Raw genomic sequence first — 26,089 nt, 5'->3', positions numbered from 1 at the left:
CTTTTTTTATTTACTTTGTATCAAAACTTCTCTTCCCAGTAAATCAAATGAACAGGTGTCCCATATGAGAATTTTATGTTGAAAGTTCATGTTTGAATTATTCATGTAACTTTATTTCACTTTTTGATTTTTGTAATTGTTTTTGAAACGCTACTCATAAGAATCACATTCATAATTAAGTAAAATTTCATGAAGATTTCTTATTTTGATTCATGTCTTTTTCAGTTTAAATCAAAAAAATAATATCAAATCTCCTCTATACTCACATTTACAAGAAGATATTCAATCAAAGAATATTTTAAAGGAATGTTCATATCTTGCAAAAAGGGGAAGAAAAGTGGAACAAAATGAACAATTACATCAAGCTTTTAATATTTATTTCTTTTGTCCTCACAAAAGGACAGGATACAGACAGTAAGTATTTACCATTTTAAGGTGTTTTTTTTTATTCTCTTACTTGACTTATTACATGACCAGACTGATTACTGACCAAACAGAATAATTCCAATACTTTACTGTGCGTCCCTGTGGACTGGATGAATTTCACACTCACATAACTATCTTACTTATACCTGCTTCTTTTATTACATCATTGTTTCACTTTGACAATGTAATGACATACAGTACATGACTGGTTTACAACAGTATTGCAAGCCCTGAACGGAATATTTTTCTTACAGTATTCATTTTCAACTTTAAATTTGATAATAATAAATTAATAGTAATAATGATGTTTTACATTATGTACAGAAACAATAAATCAATCTATCGAGAAACTTTTCTTGCAACACTGTTATAACCTTTGCTAGACACGAACAATGACATATAATTTCCACAAACTTTCAGAACGTGTACCATTTATACGATACCACCCGCAAAGTGTTGAAGTATCTAAAGGTGAAAAAATACAACTTCGGTGTTACGTGTACGGCAATCCAATACCTAAAGTGACTTGGTATAAAGACAATGTACCAGTGACTGAAAATAAGGCTGAAGGTAGACTTGTTTTGGAAGATGAGAGTCTAGTTATGCAAAAAGCTAGACGTAGCTCCAAACATGACGATACTGGTGTTTACTACTGTGTTGCCAAGAATGAAGTTGGAAGTGACCGCAGCAATAACGCAACTGTAAAAGTACGATGTAAGTAGTGCAATAACAAAAATGACTTGACTATAACTATGTATATACTGTATAATACTCAACGACCAATAAGACTCCATACTTTACTTTGACTTTTTCCACTTGTTACTGAAAATATTTATAAATTGAAAATATTTATTTGCATCATAACTCTTTACAACTTTCGATTTTGCTCACCTTGTATTGCAAAGTATTTTACACTTGTACCTTTTTTTTACTTTATAAACGTTTTATGTCCTATTGATTTTCACCAGACATCAGCAACCGTTTTCGTTATTCACCACAAAATGCTACAGTAGAAATGCACAAAATTCATATAATGAAATGTCGACCGCCAAACTCATATCCAAATGCAACAATCGAATGGTACCATAATGATGTCTTAGTACAACCTAAACAATACCAAATAGACATTTTTGACCTAAACGGTGATTCTCACATACAATTTGGGCGCATAACTTGGGAAGAACGGGGGAAGTATACATGTCATGCCTCAAATAGTGAAGGCACAAAGAAGTCAGAGCCTGCATATTTAACAGTAAAAGGTTTGTAGAAATAATTTAGTTCCCTACATTTGAATTTTGAAAGTTATGAAAATTGTAAAATCATGCGTGTCAGCTCTTCAAGTCAATAAATTATTTATTTATTTTAGTCAGAATAAGTACTCTTGATCAATTCTATCTTTGTATATGAAAGTCCTACTCTTGCTAATCTTGGTGTCTCAATTGTCTGTTTTTAAGTTAAAACTTTGAACATTTTCAATAACACTTTTATTTCAGTTATAAAACCTGATTTGTATTCCCATTGGACAACAGTCGAAGCTTATGTAGGGAAGACATTACAATTACAATGTTTCAACAAATTCAAACCCGAGCCAGATCGAACATGGATGAAACGCGAAGGCGACATGCCAGAAAGCAGTCGTATTGGCTATCAATATGATAAGTCAGTCATGATCATCAATGGTGCAAAAATTTCAGATTCTGGGGAGTATGTTTGTACTGGAGAAAATGAAGCTGGCAAACAGTCTATCATTGTCAAAGTTATAGTCTACGGTAAAGATATTTCTTGTTTAGTTTTTCGTTTGTTTGAACTGAATTTTATAATATGTTCTTTCCCTCAGACATCAAACTCTGTGATTCAATGTTCTAGCTTGTCCATTTACAATCCAGTACTATGTACATTTTTATTTATTATTATATTGCATTATTTAAAAAAATTTTTTTCAAGAGATAACATCCCAAATATTCTATCCAGGACAAAGACTGGGGTCGTTTTGATTTTATTTGTTGTCTCTTCAACGTCCGTATGAGTATCAGTTTAGATAAAAAACGTCAACTTTAATTTCTACAGAGAAACCAACGTTTCTGATACAGCCGACAGACATGACGATAGGGCGTGGTCAAACAGCCACATTCCAATGCCAAGTCAAAGGCGGTAAAAGCCCTACCATAGAATGGTTTTACAACACCAAAGCCTACAGCCAGAAATTTCAATCCGGAAATGTTATTGTGACCAAGGATAACGATTTAGTGATATCAAATGTTGATACTTTTGGACAACAATCAGTGGTGTGTACATACAGAGATAGTATCAGTCGAAATCAAGATAAGAAATTCTCACCCAAAGTATTCTTGAAAGTGACAAGTAAGTAGCTTTTCTATGTGATAAGCTTTACAATCAGCTATCATAGTTTGCAGAGGGGTACGAACTCCCCTAGGGTTATTTTATCCCCCTTTATACCCATCCTCCTTCTGTAATGAAATCTTCATCCCCCCCCCCTAATCCGTCTCTTTATTTACCAAAAATCTCATTCAAAGGAAACTTGCTCAATGCACCCCAAAAAAAGATTACAAAGTATATAGGCACAAGTTAATAGCTTCACAATATAACCACACACACCATTTGTATTATTGGAAAGTTGGTGCTATTCAAAGAGAGGATCAGAGAGGGTATTGCTGCACTACTTAGACCTTCAATTTCGTCATACTAAAACTTTATGAAAACCTCTTTAGGTTCAGTTAACCCTCCTCCATCAGTACAAGTTTTAACAGAAGTCAAAAAGACGGAGAAGAGTGATTTAACTCTACCCTGTGTAGTCCGTACCTCGGCTGGAGAACAGGCTTCCATCAAATGGTTGACAGCCAGCGATAACAGAGAAGTTGACACAGGTGCCAATACTGTATGGATAACAGCTGGTATCAACTCTGCCAATCTCACCATTCAAGGACTTCTAACGTCGGACAGTGGAGGCTACAGGTATGAGTTTGACGAATTGTTATTTCTATCATTTATCTTTATAGCCCTGAGGGACTTTAAAGTTGATGCAAAGTCTGGGAATCTATTTTGCTAATACATTTCTTTCACAGGGATAGAGTTCATATTTTACTGGGATGACACAGTAATTTAGACAGTCTTTTGAATATTTTTGCTGGGTCCACGTCTAGCTATCTATGAGCAGAATAAGACATTGGAAGAAGTATTCACTTGGTTATTGCTCTGACATCTCTTTCTTGAAAGAATCTTCTTTTTTATAAGAAATTTTAGCAACTATCCAAAAAGGGTACTTATAACCGATACAAGTAAGCAATTGCCGTTTGTTAACATTTTACATTTTTTCCACAGATGTGTCGCAGAAACTCCTTCTGGAACAATCTCCAATATCACCATGCTTCAAGTCAATGGTAAGCTCATTGTATTGAAAGAGACATGAATATAAACATCTTTCACTTAAACGCTGTCTAATCTGTTTGATAAGGTACCCTGTCTTATTGTTTTACTCTTGGGTACTAATTAACCGCTAGTTAACTTTTTTGAAAATTTTTTTTTCAAGAAATTCTAATCCATATTAAATTGTGCTCGACACCTTGAGTTTCTGATCCCCCATTTATTACATTCCCCAGAGTATATAAACATGTATCGATTTATAAATCATCGGCTCGACTTCTTTTTCAGCTTTATTATCAGAGAAGCCACCCAAAATCACAAACCTGAACAGCGTCGGTACCAGTGCCACCTCCATCACACTATCCTGGGATCGACCTAAAACAGCTATCCTCCTACCAATCACCTCATATTTCCTTAAAGTCAAGAACACTGGAACACTAGAAACAGTTGAACGATTTGCTGCCGGCTCAGCCACCAAATATGTGGTACAAAGTTTAGAACCGGACAGTACTTATCTGATCACCATTAATGCCATCAATAAAGTTGGCAATGGAGTAGCGGCTAATTTTCCGTTCACCGATACATTGGATGCTAATGTTACTCCTGGTAAGATTTGAAGTAATCTCGGTAGCTCGAATGAGCTACCTTATCGGCCAAAACTTAGTCGGCCTTAATTTTAGTCGGCCCAAATTTTTAGTCGGCCCAAATTTTAGTCGGCCCAAATTTTTAGTCGGCCCTAATTTTAGTCACCAAGCCAAAATTGAGTCACTTAGGGCCGACTAAGTTTTGGCCGATACGGTATAATTCTTCTTTTTGGCTGATGAAGTAGTAGTCTACTGTATTCATATGTTCGTTGTTATGTATAAGAGAGTTATCATCGTAAACATTGTACCTAGAAAACTTAGAGTCTTTATTTTGTGAAAAAGAGAGATATTCATTTGCATTCATTCTGCTGGCAAAATGTATTGACTCATAAGGGGGTTTTACAGCAGGGCTCTATAATGTAACTCTTGAGTTAGACTTCTGATTTCCTGATAGTAGTCCCACTTAAGAAATATATTTTTTGTTTTTCATCTTTCAGATCCATCAGGGGCAGAGGATAAGTTGGAGGATGTGAATCTTGGTATCTCCTTGGGAACTGTCACAACCTCAACAATCGAAGTCAGATGGAATAAAGTATCAGCAAATCGCATCACTGGTTACATTGTTATGCATCGTGAGGTTTCCAAATCTGCTTTTATTGAAAGTGAAGAGATCACTCCTACTAAAACCTCTCTCGTGTTGTATGGTTTAAAAGCCAACACGGAGTATGCAATCAAGGTTAAAGCAGTCAGCTCTAAACATCAAAAGGAGAGCAGCTTGAAAACTGGCAAAACGCTGAACCGTGAGTAAATCAATTTTTTTAACCAAATATAACTAAAAATACAACGAAATGCCATTCTTTGGATTTGATAAGCCGATGTTTAATCCTTACACCGTATTACTTCGAATGAACGCCCCCTCGAATAAACGCCCCTTCCTAAAGGCAAAAAGGTGTGGCTCAAAATTTGAGGTCAATGCTTTTTCCAGCTTTGTTCAGTTTGAAAACATTTTTCTCCTCTCTTGCTGTACTTAGGATCGTGAGTTTTTGTATGTAAGTCATATTTGGTGATGTTTTTTTTCCTTAGGTCTTCCACCAGTTGCGAAGAAGGTTTACATAGAGAAATATTCAGCTAGTGACATGATTGTCTTCTGGAAGATTTCATCTGAAGATCTTGACCTTGTCGACACTGTTGAGGTATGTTGTAGCCACGGCAAGAATACTATAGTATGTTTTAGCGCACCCGCTGTTTACAAATACGGTCTAAGGCTGCTCTTAGCTAGCTTCATGTATCAGTAATTTGTATTTAAATGGATGCTGTGAGAAGTTAATTTGAAAAAAAAAATTGAATTCTTTTTTCGGCCTCGTTTGTAGAAGGTTGTGACTCACAGCATGATGAAATTTGAACTCGCAAAAGCGGCTTATTAAGCTTATTAAGCCATGCGTGAATCTTCAAAATGGATAACCGACTTGTTATGTGTGACGTCATAGCCATGTCATTAATCGGATTAATTACTATGAAAGATGACACAACAAACTAATGCCTCAGAGTTTTCATCGCGTGCATTATATTTTAATAGGACTCGAATCAAATGACCCTGCAGGATTACAAATTTTCTTCGTATTATATGATAGTTTTAACCCGTCAAATACTATCATAAACTATCACTTACGCTACATCATCAATTTTAAAATTTCCATCATTTCATGAAAGTGAGAGAGAGAGAGAGTGATCCGTCCTAAAGCAAAAGGAATCGGTCTAGATCTAAGATATATTAAAAATAAAATAGTCCTAGGAAATCATAGCGCTAGCCAAAGGAAGAAAAGTACTAGTAGCATAATAAATATTATATTACTAAAAACAACCAAGATAATATCATATGAAAGTGACATGATGCAAAGTGTTACCGTCATAATGGGGTTGCTTTCATAAGAGAGGGGTAACTTTCAAAGCCTCTAAACAACAAACTTTTCTAGCCTGTAATTCATTTCAGTAACTGGTTGGAATTTGATGTAAAAAAGTCATGTTGTGACACCATGTTTCTGACTTCTGAATAAAGGACTATAAAACTTTTCGGTCTGGAGGCTATGACGTTACTTCTTGTAATTAGAAATTCCGAAACAAGATAGAAAGCTTCCATTTAATTTCTTATAAAAGATCAGTGTTTCATTTTCTAGTGAATCGTGACATCGACCATTATAGAACAAACGATAAAATCGTTATCTAGCTCATCAAAAACTCTTATTCTGCTTCGGGGGAAATAATTTCGCAGCCGATAATGGCGGCTCATATAGTCTAAAGCGACTTTTACAAAGCTTTAACAAAGGCTCTAAACAATCTAGTTCGCTCTAAACAATCTGATAAATTGTGGGCATTCTGTCTATCCGACAATCAAAATTTTTGACCTACACCTGTTGTTTTTTTTGGCTTTTTGAGCCATTTTAATATTTCAACTACAAATACCGTAGAAAGAATAAAAGAATATAAACCAGCTGCGCTGGAAGCTCCGGCTTAAGAGATTAAAAGATGTGAAAGATGAGCTTGTTGAGTTAGTTGTGTTCGAACGTTGCCCACAACAAACTACTAACCAGAACAGATCAGAAAGCAAAGCAATAAATCTATTGCAGAGCGAGTATGAGAAATAATCTGTAACGAATAAATAAACCAGCTGGAAGTTTAGCTCTTCTAAGTGATTACACATGCACTTTCTTGCTTAAATAACCAAGCCCATACCCCGCCCACTCATCCTCAACTAAAAAGTTCAAAATTGGAGCTAAAGGAGATAAACATTTAGAAGTCAATATTTCCAAGTTCTTATAAATTTATTTATTTCTAAACTTGCCAATAGCGAAGCAATGATGCGCCGTTGATTTGATTGTCCGGATAAAATTTCGTTAATGGGATAAACTTTCGCGAGGATTTAATTTCACGATTGGGCCTACCCGCGAAATTTAAAAATTTTGCAGGGACTTAATTTCGCGGGTGGCAATATTTTCACGATTTTGTGACTTAACTGTCAAATCGTGCATTTTGGTTGTTGAAATACACATTATTAGCACTTCTTTGATGCCAGTAAACATTCAAAAAGTATTTGTTTGACAAATTTTGAGTTTTGTTTAGAAATATTTCGCGGATGAGGCCTTTCCAAATTTCCATTGAGACTTAATTTCGCGGATGACACCCAAATCCGCGAAATCAGCAAAATTCAATCCCCGCAAAAGTTTATCCCATTAAGCCACGGGTTTTTAGCTAAGCATTATTTTTTCTGCTGGGATAATACTTGGAAAAGAGTAGGATAAACCAAATAAAATGGTTCAATAGTGTGTATGTAATAAATACTGTTATATTTGGAAAAAACCTGTTTCGCGTTTGAAAAATGTTCAAAAGGAACGGTCGCCCCAGCCAATGAAATTACGACAAAGTCCAAAAAATATCATTTTCAGTTATAACACTGTGAAAATTTCTCCGATCTTGTTCAAATTTACGCAGGAATTGTGTTTTAGTATCCTTTACTGAATTCTCATAGTGATATGTTTGTAAAAAATCTGTGTCGGGTTTGAAAAATCAAAAGGAACGGTCGCCAGCCGCGACGAAATTACGACAAAGTCCAAAAACGATCATTTTCAGCCATAATACTGTGAAAATTTCTTAGGCCCAATCTTGTTCAAATTTACACAGGAATTGTGTTTTAGTATCCTTTACTGAATTCTCATAGTGATATGTTTGTAAAAAATCTGTGTCGGGTTTGAAAAATCAAAAGGAATGGTCGCCAGCCGCGACGAAATTACGACAAAGTCCAAAACGATCATTTTCAGCCATAATACTGCGAAAATTTCTCCGATCTTATTCAAATTTACACAGGAATTATGTTTTAGTATCCTTTACTGAATTCTCATAGTGATATGTTTTTAAAAAATCTGTGTCGGGTTTGAAAAATCAAAAGGAACGGTCGCCAGCCGCGATGAAATTACAACAAAGTCCAAAAATGATAATTTTCAGCCATAACACTGTCTGACTGTGAAAATTTCTCCAATCTTGTTAAAATTTACACAGGAACTGTGTTTCAGTATCCTTTATTGAATTCTCATAGTGATATGTTTGTAAAAAATCTGTGTCGGGTTTGAAAAATCAAAAGGAACGGTCGCCAGCCGATGATGAATACGACAATAACAAAGTCCAAAACAGGATCATTTTCAGCCATACATAGTACCACAAAAAATACTGTGTATCAATGGCTGTGTGTTTGAAAGTTTCATCGTCAAGTTTGAAAATCCAAACGGGACAACCACCAGAATTGAGAATTATATCATCATGAAAAATGACCAAAAGTCCAAAATAGATCATTTTTACAGCATAAAATCATGAGAAACACACGTATTTGAATTCAGTATACAGTAGCAGTACAACGTACAACGCACCATCAAACTTCTCATAAATCATGTCCAAAACATCATGAATAAGGATGAAAATGATCAATTTTTCACTGAGATTTGCCAGTATTCACAGCTAGCTCACCAGTCCACGACCTTTCGATAGCCATCTTTTTCTAAATACTTTTCGGCCAATCAAATCACAGTATTATCGGAATCAGTGATCCGTTTTTGTTAAATCGGAATAGATCATCGGATTAGATAAACAGACAAAAAATGTCTTGACGATTGTCGGAAGAGAGAATTAAAGGCTAGGCCGGAGCAAAAAGAATGATACTTTCCTAAAACCGATTATAAAAATGAGACCTAAAATAATCAGAGATTGCAACGCCCACCCTACAAATAATATTGCTCAGGAAGGCAAGTAGAAATTAAGATTTTTCAAACACAGCAGGTTCAACAAAGTAGTTTTTATTTTGATATTTTTTATTACACGTTTTTTTTTTAAGAAACTATAGTTTTACCAAGCAGCCTCAATGTTTCTTAAGAAATCGGCCTTTTGAGCCTGAAATGTTACTTACATGTTTCTAAACTTTTTGACATAATCAGCCTCACATTCGTTTTGATTGGAGGTTCTTAAAAAAAACGAGTTAAAAAATGTTATTTTCTCATTCTCAGCCTCAGCATGTTTCTTAGACGTTTCTTAGTTTTAAGGCATTTTGAGCCTCATGTTTTTTTAAAAGTGTGTTTCTTAAAAAAAAACGTGTATGTATCTCACAATTTTGATGTTTTTTAGATCACGATACAACAATCAGACACTTCAAGCAGTGGCAATAAAGTACCTTTCGCTAAAGTCACCCTTCCTAAGACGTCAAAGAAAAAGTTATTTGAGAACATTGATAATACCAAGATCTACTACGTTGTTGTCCTTCTTAAAACAGTGGATGGAAAAACTGGAAAGAGTACGGAAATTCCGGCCCCATGGGGTAAGTATTTGGCAGTTTTGGGTTATTGAAATGTTTTATTGAGTTATTTTAGCACTTCGTATAGACTTGAGTCGTTTATAATTCGTGTAATACAGTGTAACGGTGTTCATGATATAATTGTTACCGGATAATATTAGTGAACGAATTAGTCGTCTAGCATGTAGACTGGAGTCGTTTATAATGCGTGTAATACTAATAATAACAATACTAATAACAATAATACGGGATTTAGTTTGTATAAACGACTGGAAGAATCCGGTGTTCCAGCCTTATTGATACCCCGGCTAGCTACGCAGAAACTTGCGTAGCGAGGAAACAATTTATCAAGCAACAACAAACTCTCAAAACGAAATCAACTCAAATGAAAAACTTTCAATACACAAATCCACACATTTTTTTTTCTCAAGAATTATTTTGAGCAGGAAAAATTATAATTGCAATATTGACACTTTTCTTTTGTTTGGAGTTAGTGCACAAAGGTTTCTAGACGACTAAAATTGTTCTATTCATTACTTTTTGCTTTATTTCTACTATGTATAAATTAGTCGTCTAGCTTGCTAGACTATCTAGCATACAAACTAAAATTTGTTCCATTGAATTTGGAATCTGAAAGTCAATTAACTTCTCCGGGATAATGCAGTCTCACATCCCTTTGTTTAAGACGTTTCTTAAAAAGGCAAATTGTTTTTGATGCTTTAACCATTACGAAAGCGCAGAAAATTTTCAGTTGGTGCACCGAAAAAAACAGCTATTCTGTTTCCGCAGGGAAATAATTTTTTCACGTATTTTCCATCCCTTTAGCGAGACTTGCTGTCGGCGAGAAAACACCAGACTTCGATGCTGTCATACCAGGAGGAGAAAAAGAGGAGGAAAATAGTCTAGGAGATATTGTAAAAGAGCCATGGTTCATAGCTACCATTGGTGTGTTCGTCTGGTTGATCTTGCTGGTCATCGTCATCTTTATTTGTTGCCGGAAACGCAAGAAGAATCACCAGTTCCGTGGAAGCAGCTCCACTTATGAATCTAGAGGTATATAGTAGAGTCTCTACAACTCGAACCTCTATGACTCAAATGTCTCCTTAAGGGCTCTGACCATAGTGAATTTTTCATAATTGCCGTGCTTAAAATGTGTTTTCTGACTGATGTAACCAACAAAACTATGGCATGTTTAACATTTTCTGTTAGACAAACTATTCCTGAATCTGAAAATTCAAAAATTGCATTGAAAAAAATTGATGAAGAAGAAAATAAAGACTTTTGCGAGGAAGAGTATTTCAACTTTGAAGAGCTTAGTTTCGGCGAAGAAAAAACATTTTGAAAAATTTTTTGCAGTAGATGGTGTATCTTTTACCGAACAATAAAAATTTTTGCGGAAAATTTTTGTAAATGCTTCTTTGTCTCGAAATCTTCAAAATAGTGGTTTTTCATAAATTTTTCATCTGGATTTTGCTTTAAAAAACAGTCATAACTTTTGACACATCTTTTTAGAAAAAATTTCCGCAAAATTTAAAATAGTTCAATTCTTTGCGGATAGTTTGAAAAAAGTTCGAAACAAAAAGGTTAATTACCCATTAAAACTTAGCACTTTTTATAAAAGAAGGTGATGCAACATATTATTAACGTCTTTTTAAAGTTCATAACGTCATTTTTGCAATTAAGTTCTTAATTACTCTTAAGGGATTTGATTAAGAAGCAATTTATAAAGGCAATTCTTTGTTAAATGTGTTAAAGAATCTAAAACATAACTTTTATGTTCAGATACTAAAATCAATTTTCTGACTATGGTCAGAGCCCTTAACTCAAACAAGTTTTCTCGCCCCTTAAGTCAACAATGCCTTAGGAATCTCCATAACTCGAAATTTGCATAATTCGAACAAATTTGTGTTCCCTTTGCGTTCTCTAGTTCTGGGGTCTCCACTGTCGCGCTAAAGGATCGGCCGTGTGACGGAATGGTAGGATAAGGCTGTGATGTAGACTATTTATGATAACCCAATTGGAATAAAGGTATAAGCGCCACAAATAAGTGGTGCCAGGTTAAAATAATTCAATATTGTGTCCCTAGAAACATTCAATTGATAGAATGCATCGTCTAGTTCAAAGACTCTCGGGACTGGGCTCTCGGCGTAGAAATATATAAACTTTATGTACCTACCCTCTCGCTTCTTTAATCTCCAGCGTTGCACGGGGAGAAAAACCTAGAGCCCGATACAAGAACCAAAATATACTGCTACCAGAGATAAATCCATCATTTTGCTTGGATACTTTTGAAAGTTTCACAGAAGATGATGTTCTCAATCGTGTGTTTTTCTTTCTCAGGTTTATTACCAACACATGGCACCCTTGATTATCCGAACACAAGTCTCACACGCACCAGGTATAAAAGAAATATTCATATCTCTTCCTTGAATTCGTTAATTTTCTTTCTTTCTGAATCACCGACTCTTTCTCGTTTGAATTGGACACGTGAGTTTATTCGACTTTTTATAGGATAATCAAATTCATCTTCCTACTTCCTATTTCTCGTTTTCTTTTTTTTGTCGCACTACTTTTTCACTTAACAGTTTCGTTTTGAGCCATTCTATTGGTTAGAACCGACATAACTCTCGAAATAATCCAATAGAAATGCTTCGTTTGGTAGCAATCTCAATCTTCTCCATTTCTACTCTTTCTTACCATAGAATGTCAGAACAGCATTCAGAACATTACTACAATATGCACAAAAAGAAGAAATCCAAATTTTGCTCATGTTGTTGTGATGGCACGGACAGCATCAATAGCTTAGACGACAACTTTCCAAATCGAGTACACATTAAACCAATACACCATCGTAAGTTTATTCTCTAATCAAGTGTGTATCCGAAAGAACGCTGATAGATTTACTTAATACAAAGCTTCTTAAGAACTCTAAAACAAATACTAGAATGGACAACTGTATGTTTTTTGTTGAGACACAGTATGGCTGCAACTGTAAAGTGACTTCCGTTTTAGAATTCGGTGTATTATTTAAAATCGTCAGTCATAGTCAAGCATATAATCTTACCATTACTACTGTTTTAGATGGTTTTCTAGAAGAGTGCGTCTAGTTGACTTCCGATCCGATCTTACCCATAGTAGGCTTGTAACCATTGAGTTTAAAGCCCGAAGGGCTAGAGTAGAATCTCTAACCTTTCCCAGGCAAGAAAAAGTGAAATCACTTATTTCGCATCCAGAACGCGGCGAAATCATGACTACGGATTGTATCTAGCGGTTTCTCTGTTTTTGAGGACTGCATTTTCTGAAATGTAGCGATAGATTTTACTTTCAATCCGGCGTTTGTATAAAAAGCACGTGCGGGCGTTTCGGATGGGAAATAAGTGGCTTCATTTCCCATCTAGGAGTCTTGAGTCTAGCTTGGAAGTCAATAATGCTTGTAACACTATTTTCCATTCTTCCCTCATTAGCAACGATGCGACAAGAGAGTTTCGAGATGTCTCATAAACCAGATGGTTTGGGTATGAATATCCATAAAGAAAATAACGTTGGAATTGCTATGAAGAATGGTAAGCGGTCCTTTACTCAAATACTTCTTGTAGTTTGTTTACATCCCCCTTCCAGAGGCACGAGCTACCTACTGAGGTTCCATACGGTAACCAGAATGCAAAAGATCCTATTCCGAAAACCCATTCTTACGGAGTGTTCTACTGCTACCGCCAAGGTGTCTAGGTATAGGGTCTTGAGAACCTTGATAGTAAATCATCAATGATCTTAAGAAACCCTTCCTCTTTGAAACTGAGGTACACCTTTTATAATTTGCATAGCATGACGTTTGTCATGAGTTTGATAGTTAATAGAATCGAGGACTATTTCCTCTGATGTGTTTCGCTAAGAATGATCCTTTAGACCTGTTTAGACACCATATTACCTTGAAAAAAACTCCAAGAAAAACGTGTAAAGATTTGGTTATCGAACGTGCAAGTGTTTCAATAAGGGTCAACTGCAAGGAGCTAAGGACCTTTACATAACTACCAGGAAGCAAACAACTTTTTCATTTTTCGTAGTACTCCGAGTTTTATGTTTTTAGATTATCATCAGCTACTGAATGTGGAAAAAACTTGGTTCATAAAAAACTACTTTTTTTATAAGGATGAGTAATCTCGTAAGAGATGCATTCTTATACTACTTTAGGTTACGCTCTAGAACTCAACAAAAACTTATACTGTGCTCTTTTCTTGATTCCATAGGTTACATGGTTGGTGCACCATTGAATAATGAACGGAACTATCGTCAAAATTCCATCGATAACCGACAATACAATGATCGTCCGAACCCGATTGCATACCGCGGTGGAAGTATCGATAATCCATCTATTCAAGGGTCTGGTAGTATGCCGCGCCGTAATCCCGATCCTAAGTATCAATCGGATTCAGTCGAGCGACGTCTCGGTGAAATCGTCCGTACCAATAAAGCACTAGAAACATCGGACGTCAACGTGTTAGCGAATAATCAACAAGCGTCATGGAAACGCGATAAACCTCACAAAGATTCACCGACATTGAGTCCCAAACCTCCAGGTGAAAACACACTTCGAAGGCAAGGCAAATTTAAACCTTTGCCACAACTAGAGGTGTTGACCTGGGCGGATGGTTTACCAGCCACTCCTCAAAATGACGATGCTAGTCCACCCGGCTCACCAAAAACCGATAACACCCGTGCTGACTCGCGCATGTCTCATGGAGGCTCGTCAAACTCGCTAAACAAATATTCGTCACACCGTCGCCGACGTAATTCAAACGCGTCATCGATGATGTCGTCGGAACTTTATCAATCGGAAATGGATCCTTCTGGTTATTCAGACATCGTATCCGATAAAAAGAAAAAGAAAGAAAAGGCAATCCCACCTCCAATCCATTTTGACGGACTAACCAGTGATATTCTTCTACAGTGGGCAGAATCAGTCACCAATTCAAGCCCTAGTAGTAGTGGCTCCTCCTCGCCAAGCCGCCTGAGTGGTATCAGTAGCGAAGGCTCTCTTTATACTGACGAAGATTTTGCACAAGCGGTGGCAGCCGTGGCCGAATGCGGTGGCTTTAACATGGATTATGATTACAACCTACCCGGAATGAACCCCAACCTTACACCACAACAGGTTCCTCTATCGGCCACCAGAAATAGTAAGATGAACAAAATCGATCAGGTTTTGGAGCAACGTCGAAAGAATCTCAACACGCCAGCTTCATCTCAAAAACAAGGCGCCGCCCCGACACCACCCAGTTTCGTACCTCAAATATCGATGAGCAATTATTTAACCGGCTCATCAAAAGGTCATCAAAGTGCAAATGGTAAACCACACCGACCAAAAGATCGAGGTCCGGCACCTGCGAGATATGGCACCGGTCTCGATGACGTCGACTCAGTCTCGTCAAGCTCTTCGAAACCGCTCACAATGTCAAATCTTATGAAACATGACTCGAGTCTGGATCGTGGTAAAAAGGAATCTAATAAACCTTTAACCATGTCTAATCTCCGCCAGCACGATTCGAGTCTTGATCGCGAACGCCGAGTCAAGCCACAACAAACACCGTCCGCCCCACCTGCCTCATACGGGAAACCTCCACCCTACGAATCCAATCATAACACACGGGTGGATCCGCTCCTCCCTGAAGCGCCTTCGTTGGTCACGTCCGCCCTAGAACGTAACGAATCTATGAATTCAAATTCTAAAGACTCTGTGAACAGTTCTATAAAGCATGACAGTGAAGTAGAAAACAATCTAGGTACTAGTGAGCGAAAACAAGCTCGCAAGGGTAAGAAATATTACGCGAATCATCGGGATCCTAAATCGAGCACGAGTACTGTCAATACCGTCCGAAGCTCTCCCGATTACGATGATGACGATTATGAAGCCGATTGCTAAGATCGGACTATCGGTATATAAATCGGATAATCGGAAGAGATGAAATGAAACTTTTTTTTATCTTTTATTTATTTACTACAAATACATAGGAAATCGAAGTTTTTTTATATCTTACTATACTAAATGAGTTTATGAAAAATGTCTGTAACGCTAGCCCAGTAACATATGTTAAGGTTTCTAAAATTTGAACGCCGCGGCTGGAAAACCTATCCACCTTCGATACAAAAAGTCTCGCGCTAAGTTTGACAAGCGTAGAAAACTCGGATTAGAGAAGACTCTACACTGCTATTTGTAAACGAAAAAAGTTCTGACGTCAATTTCATGAAAAAGTACTGCGACGTCACAAAGTTTCAAATAAAAAGGTGTGGCATTTTTGTTGCACGATTTCGAATTATTTTATATCAACACACGCAACAAAATCCAACATTGTTGTTTGATGATTAAACTTCGTATAACATTATTTAAAAAGGTTTCAATGTTGGTTGCATTGCATATGCGCCGGTCTTAAGCTGTCCGCTTGCGAAGCCAACAAACGGGAAAACCTTCAGTGCTCAATCGCAAAGCGCGAGCCTCTCCTTCACAACTAAGGCTTTTTCTTTCCTAGAAGCAACCCTCTCACCACCTCAGACACCTTTGACCTTTGGGCGTCTGCAACGACGGGTACCCTCGATAATTTTGACAGGGTCACTATGGCATTTCATTGAACACAAACTTCCGTTATCTTAAAAAGACATATCATCGAGGCTTACAGAAACAAAATTTTGACTAATGTAGAAAGTTTAGAAGTATATTTTTTATTATGTATTTGGCATTTTAAGCCAAAACGATGTCAGGAATTAACCCACGTTATAGTATTTTAAAGGCTTTTGATGCGCAAGCAAAACCGTTAACCGGCGTTTACGACGACGGGAACCGTCTAGTTTTATTCTATTTTAGAAATTGCTGTCTCACTTTCTGTATTGTGATAAGAGTGTCCAATTTCCAATTCTATTCATCTTGCGAAATTTTGATTTTGGATTAAGGTTTTTTCTTGAGAGTTTTGGAAAAAGTAAATGTTTAGAATTCGTTCAGAATTTAGACCTTACTTTTAACTACCATGATATTTATAACGCAATGTTTCATACGGAAGCACTCAAAATAGCCGGGGAATCTTTTACAAGTTTAAATGCTTAAGGTCAAAATAAGCGGTAAAAACCCGGTCTTTTTGGAGTGCTTCTGAATAAAACATCACAAATATCACGAATTTTCCCTATCGCTGAACAAAATTGAGCCTTTCTGGTTAAAATTGACCCAACCCCTTAAACTAGCTTTATTTTAGTTTCGGAAGGTGTTGGACATTTTTCTCCTTTTTGTACATATAGAACTTTTGTAATTCTTGCTGGTCTAAAGTTTGGTTTTACCCAAGATAAAGTTTACTTGGTGACATTGACTTGTGACATTGACGGTAAGATTTGAATCATATTTTAATTTATATTAAAAGCTTTCAATTTTGTTTTTGCTTTTCAATTTTTTCATTTATATATTTTATTAAAAATCTTATGTTTTTAGAAAGATTTTTTTAACCCTTTTAATCTTTTTCTTTTTTAAAAAGACGTTTATATTATTTGTTTTATTTGAATAATTTTTCCTTCCAAGTAATCATGGTATTTTCAATATAGTAGGGGGAATTTTGTTCGATTTTTTGGAATCGCTTGACTGTTTTGTTAGAAGCACTTATTATACATTTTTGGAAAGCTAAGGGGTAGGGGAATCGAAATTACTATGTTTCCAATTTTTTTTCGGACACTTTGGTGTGATTTTCGAACAAATATGACGGTCTCAGGCAAAAATCATAGGGTTTAAAATTAATGAAAATTTTAGCTCGAGAAAACAGAGACCTGTTGTATATTTTTGGAAAGCTCTCAAAAAATTAAGATTAGAGATATATTGCAAGAATAGGTGATTTCTGTACCTAACTCGAGATATTAACCCTTGAAAACCGTGTTTTTCAGCCAGAAACAGCTATTTTGCCCAGTTTTTGCGCTTTTTGAAGCTCAATATCTCGAGTTAGGTACTGAAATCACCTATACTTGCAATATATCTCTAATCCTAATTTTTTGAGAGCTTTCCAAAAATATACAACAGGTCTCCGTTTTCTCGAGCTAAAATTTTCATTAATTTTTAACCATGATTTTTGTCTGAGACCGTCTTATTTGTCCGAAAATCAGACCAAAGTGTCTGAAAAAAAATTGGAAACATAGTAATTTCGATTCCCCTACCCCTTAGCTTTCCAAAAATGTATAACAAGTGCTTCTAACAAAACAGTCGAGCGATTTTACAAAATTCCCTCTACTAATACGCCTTTCCCGATATCGATTGTGCAATCACAAATTCACGGGAATTTAACATGAAAGCGAGGCTGGGTAGGGTGAATTTTGTAAACAAACCACGTAAAGTACTGTATTTTGCTACAAAAATTACTCCCATCCAAAGAAAAGCACTTTATTTATCTTTATAACCATGAATAAAAAGAAGAGACTTGTTTATTTGCTCTTTCCTAAAGTTTTACTTTAGTTTGGCCTCCTACAATGATACACGTTTTTTATAAGAACATCCAAAATTTTTGAAGCCTTTGGATGTTCCTAACTTTTTGAATTTTAAGCCTAAAAATGTTCTTAACATGTTCTTTTTTAACCATTTTGTGAATATTTTTTACTATATTTTCCGAAGTAATAGGGTGTTTTTGAGTCCACAAAGCCTTAAAATATTCTTAACTTGTTCTTAATAACATTTTGGCCAGCGAAGCCTTATGTTTTTATATGGTTTGCTCATATAAAAAAACGTGTTTCAGTGTAGGATGCCAAACTAAGGTAAAACTTTTCTAGGACTCAATCACATGAATTTTAAATCACTTTGCGAAGAGGTTCTGTTCCTATGGCCCTGGGAAGAAATTTTATGAGTCAAAGACCCACGCTACATTTCAAAAATCGTCGTTTTTCACCCTTGTTTTTCCTTTACAACCTAGCCTTTTAACGTCAGTTTTGGCCTACAAAGATTTAAAGTCCTTAGCAGCAGACCCCCTTTTTAAAAAAATCGCTCCAAATACACCGTTCCCGAGTTTATTTCGACTTTTTGAAAAACACTATTCCAAAACACTGTTCTACTTCCATTTAATTTGGAAAGATTCTACTACGAAATACAAAATCAACAAAAAAAGAGTTGTGTTGAAAGCTCTGCCGGTTCTTGAGATATTTCAATTTTAAAGTTTTTTCTTAAACAAATGTATCCCATGGAAACGGAATAGAAACGATGCTCGGTAGGATAAAATATATTTTAAGAGAGGTTTGACCGTAAAAACAAAGGAATTAAAACACCCATAAAAAAGGAACGGAAAAAGCTTTTTGATCTCAAATTTTCAGAATGACTTTATCACCAAACGCTTCAAAAGCATTTCTCGTTTCAAACTAGAGAGATCGAAAAAAAAATCAACTTTCGAAAGAACTTTATGTTAGGGGCCATCCATATAGTACGTACGGGGGGGAGAGGGAGGGGTTTAGCAAAAACGTACATCTATTGTTTAAATGACATAATTTCTATTGTTCTCTGCGTACAAGGGGGGAGGGGGTATCAAATTTTTGGAAAATCTTTGCGTACGTACTATATGGATGGCCCCTTAAGAGATAAAAAGAATCTTTAAAAATAAGAGAATGTTAAAACCTTTTACAAGCTTTTTTATTTTATAAGAATGGTGTAAATCCATTTCATCATGGGTATTCTTAACTTTTTTGGGAAAATCATCCTAAAATATTTTTACAGCATTCTTAGGTTAGGATCCGAATCCAGACTAGATTTAACATTTAGTACATACGTCTCAAGCATAAAATGGCATTTTTATGAAAGGGGGTAATTGGCGATTTATAATTGAAAATGCTCTAAAAATAACATTCTTAGCTGAGTAGCAAAATTCCATGATGGTGATATTATTCTTAGCATATTCTTAAATTTTTGGCCATTTTCATCATGGACATTCTTAAAAGTGTATTCTTATAAAAAAAGTGTGTATTTAATGAAGTTCAAAGTTCCAAACTTCTAAAAAAAGATTTTTGAACGAAACATTTTTGATCTTCTAAAACATCTTAATTGTTTTTTTTCGTCGACTTCATCCTTTTAAATCACTCCACTCAGACTAGTTTTCCAACGAGGTAAAACTTTCAATTATGTCTTTTAAGACTGATATAAAAATAATTGGTAAATTTTCTTTTAGAACAGATTTTAAATAAAGGAATATATTCTCATTAATTGGTTTCCATGGAAGTTGCAATACCTCTAACTAGTATATTATGTAATTAAAAAGTAAGATCGTTCATCAAGAAATTACTTTTTTTATCATCAGAATACATTATAGAGAGATGAGATTGTTGGTGCAAAACAGATTTATGGGTTCAGTTTCTCCTGCACATTATAATGGTATTTGAAAGTAAAATGCCGCATCGACGAAGTCAACTTTTGGAAAACTTATGGGGAAAATTACTTTTTCTAAGCTTTGTGAGTAGTACTGACTTTTTAATTCATTCCATTTTGATTTTGTATGCTTTCTACTATGCAATATAATGAAGATTATATAGAAGGCCTGAAGATTGCCACAAAAGTGGCAAAAGTGGCATGAAACTACCAAAATATTAAAATCCAGGCTATAATTACTCCATATATTAATATACAGGCTATATACAGAAGCAGCCAGTTTCCCTTTTCCATATATAATTACTTCAGATCTTCATCATTTATAAAAACTTTGTTTTCAGCATTTGACAACGTTTTGTCTCATCCTCATTCTTTCATGGAATGTTGATAATTGGATTGAGATAACTCCCAAAAGATGGGTTGACGTAGATCAAAGCTCAAAGCATATCTTCGCTGTAGCGTGTGGGCTTCCAACTTTATTTTTACTAGTGATCATTGATATGGAGCTGTTTGGTGTCATGCCCTGGCGTTGGAAAAAGAAGGTTCTCTTTTTTTTTATATTTGCTTTATTTTATAACCCTGCCTTTTCGTCTCGCTGGGGGCGGGGTGTACATGGGCAAAATGGGTGATGGGTATGTGCGAGCCATAAGGATCCCTTTTTCACACCCTTGAAAGTCGCTGCAAGGGTTCCAAAATTACCAAAATCAAAAATAGACATCCTCAAAGGGTAATAAATTTTTAAAATCTGGACTAAAATTTGAAAATTTTGGCTGAAATGTCGAAGAAATAGTCTCTCTAAGGGTGGTAAAAACTACAAAAAATGGACAAATTTTTCGAAATTCAGTGTCTCTAAAGGGTCGATTTTCGAACTTTGGCTCGGACATACCCACCTCACAAACCTAGTACCACTCGTGTCTCATTGACATTGTAAGTTTTCTTACCCTAATGACTGGAGAAATGAGCTTGAAAAATCGGCCACTGAATAGGTGGCGAAGTTTCAATACATAGCGTTACTTCGAGAGTGATGTAGAGGTTTTTTAATCCATCAATCACTACCATTCTGTTTTGTTTTAGTAGCCTATAGCTGAGACGGGGGTAAACTCACTTGGATAATGCGATAAATAACCTCATTTCTTTTTCCTCTTGTTTTTTAGATTTTCACTCTGACCTTCATCTTTGCTGTTTTGCTGTTCATTTGTTCAGTCCTTGTGGTGAAAAATGTCAACACCTTGAGTTATGCACCAATCTATTGTCATGCGAAGGTACAGTGTGGGCATCTCAAAGCAGCATCTGTAAGTTATTTTACACTCGTTTTTTTTTACTGAATGTACCGGGTACATCAAAATAAAATTCTAGTTATGGTGTATAGTTTAAGGCATTGTTAATGGAAGGGACAATAACACTCCGTTCTCACAGACCTACTGGAACCCCTTCCCACTGGAAAAATTGACGAAAATATTTTCCCCCAGTGGAAAATTATATTCTAATTCTTGTCTCCACTGAAAATAATCAGATAAGCAAACTCAAAAAATATTGTGGTATTTCTTCCATCTCCACTGAATTTTATTGCTCAAAAACAATGGAATTCAAATCCGTAGCCATGAAAAACATAGGAACATTAATCCCCATCGATTTTTGGTCCGTTATTTTTACCCCCATTGGCTGAAGAAATCCCACCGGGTCTGTGAGAAGGGGGTGTACAAGAAAACTTGACATTCGAGTTATAGAGGTTCGAATTAAAGAGCTCCCTCTGTAAATCCTTGATTTATATTGATCTTGTCTTTGTTTTAGGCCTTCGGATTTTTGACATCGTTTTGTTTACTGGGGTGTTCAATTGCATTGGGAGCGTTTATTATCGGTGAAAACTAAATGGAAAATGGTCACTTAAACTAAAGATGATCACAAACAAACATTTTCTATTCACATACACAACTGTGCATAAGGAGTATTGCTTTTTTGGAGGTGGTGGTAGCAGTCAATGGTGATTTGGAAGATTTGGAGACTTTTCCCAAGAGTTTACGACTTATGCTGCCTTCCTGTTTCAGTGGATTTCGTCTTTTTTTCAGTGAGGTTTTCTAGGTTCTTCTTCCTAGGTTCTTCACACAATGTATGGATTTTAATAGATTTTTTTCTAAAGAAAAATAACAGACAAAATTAAAATAAAATTTGGATTTTATATTCTTCTTTGAATGGAAAAATTATAAAGTGCAAGTCCGAAGGAAGTTAAACTTATCTAACTTTAAATATTTCTAGGTCTCTCTTATTGGGTACTGAATAATTACAAACAACTAGTAACTAAACAATTGAAAATATGATCTAAGATTATTCTATAAATTAAACATATTTATGTGTTCCCTTCCTCTTATTCAATAATTGCAAAATAATAATTGAACATACAGTATGTCCTATATAAATAATTCTATATACAAATTTAATTTATACTTATATCCTTTTCAGGCACTTTATTGTCATAAGAATAAGTCACCACATCAGCACTCTTCATGGCACTCTCAAAATCATTGCTTGGGACCACTTCTTGTGATGTTTCCTCGGTCTTTTGAGTTATATCAAAAAACTTTGGTACAAATTTTTTGAGAGGGTAAAAAATCATAATTTCTATCAAGAAGAAACCACCTGCAACTATGGTCAGCCAGAATGGCCAGCCAAATTCTAAGCTTCGCAGAGGGAAATCCAACAAATGTTGACTGAATAGCCGGCAAGCTCCACTAATGAGGGTGCCTACGTAAAAAAATAAAAAATTGAATTGATTTTAACCAATTTTCAAAATTAAGAATGGTTTTTCATTGATCTTACTTTGTAGGGAAATAACGATCTAGCTAGACGAAAACCGATACCTGTATTTTCGTAAATTTAAATGCAAAAAGATTTGGGAACTGTGCCGTACTGTTAACCTGGCTACTGCGGTGAACACAACGTCTGAATGACGTTTATCTACTACCTCTAAATACGTAAAACTCTATATGTACGTCAAAAAAACGTTGCAGGTCAGTTGAGAAAGACATCCCTGTCTCATTTACCGTGTGAGATTTTCGTTACCGGAGATAAAATGAAGAAGCTGAATGCTAATGGGGATGGAAAATCTTTTTAGTGTGGGAATATTAAATAATATCAAAGTATATTTCTCAAATAAGTAAACTCCATGTTGTTTCGACTGTGTTAAGATATGACCGAAATTACTCACTGAGAGGGTCTATCAGAAATCTGTAAAATTTCAAATATTTTCTTATAAGGCTTGTAATAATGAGAACATCCTATATGTCGAAAGACATGACGCTATATGTCGAAAGAAATGACGACATACAGTATTTAACTTGTAACACGAGCATCTTAAGGGAAATATTTCAGTATACATGTTTGTTACTTGTTACTTGATTTCATGTATGTATTCATGTTTGTTACTTGCTCTAAAATATTGTGACTCTATAGTTTGTGACTAACAACTTCTTTTCACACATAATTGAATATAGAAATCAGAGAAAATGGCATTAGCAGAAAGACTTGTTTATCATATAAGGCACTTACCCTTGAACTCTCATAGGTACGCAATCTGATATTCAAATCTCTATGTAACCTTTATTAGTTTATTAGATTTTGGAACTTTTTTTCTACCTCTTCATTCCTTTACCTATTCTTTATTAGGGACCTAAGAGCATTGATTTCAAGCCCCAAAGGAGCTAGATCTGAAACTCCTGGATGGGAAAATGAAGCCACGTATACGTCTTCACATAAAACTTTTAAGTGCGGGGTAAAAATTAAGTCTTCACTTTTTCTTGCTTGAGAGAAGTTGAAGATTCCTATCTAGCCGCTTTGGGGCTTCAAACTCAATGCCTAACATAGTTCACAGCACTGGCGGATTTAAGACAATAGAGCAAGTACGTCGGAAACACGCGATGGAGTGCAACGCAGACAATGAGATTACTTTTACAAATCTCTTCCCCTGATAAATTCGACGTGGTCTAAAACCGCCTATGCCCAGCATTAGCTTCTCAACTCTGATGGAGGTGTGAACAAACGTCAAAAACCTTGGATACACGCAAAAGAGTTGGTCGACGTGTAAAAAACATTTGAAGCTTGGGATACGTCGTAAACAAACGGTTTGAGGATGATTTCAATAAAAAAAAACCTTACCTGCTATAAAAGATGTCCCATGGGCTATTTTACAAGCATTGACTTGTTCATCTCCGTTTTCTCCCAAATATCCAATGAATATAACCGGGGTCATCAAGAATAAAAGTAAAAGAGGTATGATAAGTAGCGCTTTAACACCATCAAGCCAAGAGGTTGAATCATACGAAGCACAAACTATTTCCGAACCAGTTATCCTATCGAGTGCACAATTTTTAAACAAACCAAATGAATAAGTAGGTGTTTTTTGTCTGTATGAGGTACTGCCAAGGACCCATTGGTTACTTGCCAGTACGGTAATGATGAGAAAAATATGAATGAGTAGTGCTGTTACAGCGTAAATATTAACACGATGGTTTACGATGAATTTTAAAACTTCTTCTTTGTTGCGTAGTGTGATTGATTTCGCCATTTTGTTTGGATGTTTTAATTTCTTGCTTCTGACAATTTCAAATCTGAGAAAAATATGACAATGATATATAGCACCAAATAAACGATGGGAGTTAAACCCAGGGAGGCATTCGATTCAAAAACGACCGTTACGTGAGACCCAAGGCCCACTGTTCCCGTTTAACAATTCACGGTTGATCGTGGGGAGTAGAATCGACCCTCTCCGCGTCCGAATGTACGCAGACAGTTCACAGAAATTCAGACGAAACCGGTTATTATAATCCCAACTTTGTTCGTAATTTCGATAGCTGATTTTTAATCTTGGCTAATACGATAGATATGATTGAAATTAGGGAAAAAATGAAGTACTGTGTGTATATCCCAGATTTGTCTTGGTTGTACACAAAACCCCTTCTTGAGGAGACCCCCTTTTGCTTGGTGGACTAATAACCCCCTTTTTAGCCAGCCATAGTATCCTTATAGAGGCTCCCCAAGCGGTAACTCAGATCACGATATCACGCAAAATAATTGGGTAATCACACATCTCTTTGAAAAAAGTCCAAATCACGCATCACGGCTCACAAATCTTTTAAATTCCGATCATGTTTTGGCCTCTGATCACGCAATCACGAAGAAAAAGTCATCAAATCATCACGTAATCACGCTAGAAATAAGACCCTATCACGACATCACGCAAACGGCTTGGGGGGCCTTATACTATGAGCCAACAATATTTTCTTGAAATATTTTCAACAGAAACTCTCAATGAATGAAACTACTTCTTGGGGGCCTCCCCTGCTCTACGGACTAATGGACTTCCTTAGCCTATAATAGTTTCAAAGTCTTTGAAACAAAATCTCCTTTAACTCTCGATCTTGATTTTGTACATCTTCTATTCAAATCATATATGCTGCTATCCATACCACCAGTTTGCATTATGGATCCTCGACAAGAATGAAATTGCTTCAGGATGCTGTCCGTTTTTAAAGCACATGCCAATATGTGACATGTCATGATAAAAGAGTAATTCTATGAATTGATTTTGTAATATAAAGTATACATATTTGTCAACATCTTTCAAAATATCTGCTGACATGATCACTGATAAAAATGTAATAGTGAAATATTTGAGACTTGTTATGACACGTTTATTGCCACTACTGTAGGAAACAGAGAAAAGTAAAAACAGTACCAAGAATTATATTCCGGCTTTCCGTGTAAACCATGTTATGTCGTCACAATATAGTTAGACTTCTTCGAAATATGACGTTTTGGCCGCAAAATTCACTTTTTTATTTGTGCTGACTATGGCAGTTACAAAGGCGACGTAATTCATCCCGAAATTAATGAGTGAACGATTCCTTTACAATACTAGATTTGTGAAATACTGACATTTATATTTCAAATTTCAAAATAATGACAAGAGAATCAAATAAAAAGAACTCCATGTGTACCTTGTGATGGATTTTTCTAAAA

At 35.7% G+C, this 26,089-nt stretch overlaps 2 protein-coding genes and 1 long non-coding RNA gene across 4 annotated transcripts; 2 read left to right on the top strand and 1 right to left on the bottom strand.

Moving 5' to 3' along the window:
- The first annotated feature begins 223 nt into the window (after window positions 1–223).
- Window positions 224–15,667, top strand: LOC136798154 (roundabout homolog 2-like). 2 transcript variants are annotated; one of them, XM_067054735.1, is made up of 16 exons: window positions 224–414; window positions 847–1,140; window positions 1,395–1,685; window positions 1,920–2,195; window positions 2,494–2,787; window positions 3,156–3,399; window positions 3,766–3,824; window positions 4,096–4,413; window positions 4,889–5,191; window positions 5,475–5,584; window positions 9,555–9,744; window positions 10,546–10,773; window positions 12,061–12,118; window positions 12,423–12,571; window positions 13,185–13,283; window positions 13,965–15,667. In XM_067054735.1, exons 1-16 carry the CDS (start codon window positions 348–350, stop codon window positions 15,635–15,637), a joined length of 4,653 nt encoding a protein of 1,550 aa, XP_066910836.1. In that variant the 5' UTR covers window positions 224–347; the 3' UTR covers window positions 15,638–15,667. The 2 variants fall into 2 exon arrangements, with proteins under 2 accessions (XP_066910836.1, XP_066910837.1); XM_067054736.1 differs by lacking the exon at window positions 847–1,140.
- A 4,343-nt stretch (window positions 15,668–20,010) lies between these two features.
- On the top strand, window positions 20,011–22,065 carry LOC136798152 (uncharacterized). The gene is made up of 4 exons (XM_067054734.1): window positions 20,011–20,161; window positions 20,419–20,619; window positions 21,232–21,369; window positions 21,869–22,065. Exons 1-4 carry the CDS (start codon window positions 20,081–20,083, stop codon window positions 21,944–21,946), a joined length of 498 nt encoding a protein of 165 aa, XP_066910835.1. The 5' UTR covers window positions 20,011–20,080; the 3' UTR covers window positions 21,947–22,065.
- A 172-nt stretch (window positions 22,066–22,237) lies between these two features.
- On the bottom strand, window positions 22,238–24,682 carry LOC136798153 (uncharacterized). Its single transcript, XR_010845353.1, has 2 exons — window positions 24,227–24,682; window positions 22,238–22,816 (listed from the first exon to the last, which is right to left on the bottom strand). It is a non-coding gene; the product is annotated as an uncharacterized lncRNA (long non-coding RNA).
- Window positions 24,683–26,089: the final 1,407 nt, after the last annotated feature.

Source organism: Clytia hemisphaerica, unplaced genomic scaffold (assembly GCF_902728285.1).
Source record: "Clytia hemisphaerica strain Z4C2 unplaced genomic scaffold, Clytia hemisphaerica genome assembly, whole genome shotgun sequence".
In the NCBI taxonomy this organism is placed as follows: Eukaryota; Metazoa; Cnidaria; class Hydrozoa; order Leptothecata; family Clytiidae; genus Clytia; species Clytia hemisphaerica.
This window is presented reverse-complemented; position numbering and strand designations above follow the sequence as displayed.

What these genes read in the sequence shown, in the direction of transcription:
- LOC136798154 (XM_067054735.1), top strand. Translation starts at nt 348, where the DNA reads ATGAACAATTACATCAAGCTTTTAATATTTATTTCTTTTGTCCTCACA. An exon ending in TGCATATTTAACAGTAAAAG is followed by an intron (nt 1,686 to 1,919) that starts GTTTGTAGAAAT and finishes CTTTTATTTCAG; the next exon opens with TTATAAAACCTGATTTGTAT. An exon ending in CATTAAACCAATACACCATC is followed by an intron (nt 12,572 to 13,184) that starts GTAAGTTTATTC and finishes TTCCCTCATTAG; the next exon opens with CAACGATGCGACAAGAGAGT.
- LOC136798152 (XM_067054734.1), top strand. Translation starts at nt 20,081, where the DNA reads ATGGTATTTGAAAGTAAAATGCCGCATCGACGAAGTCAACTTTTGGAA. An exon ending in AATTACTTTTTCTAAGCTTT is followed by an intron (nt 20,162 to 20,418) that starts GTGAGTAGTACT and finishes CTTTGTTTTCAG; the next exon opens with CATTTGACAACGTTTTGTCT. An exon ending in CCTGGCGTTGGAAAAAGAAG is followed by an intron (nt 20,620 to 21,231) that starts GTTCTCTTTTTT and finishes CTTGTTTTTTAG; the next exon opens with ATTTTCACTCTGACCTTCAT.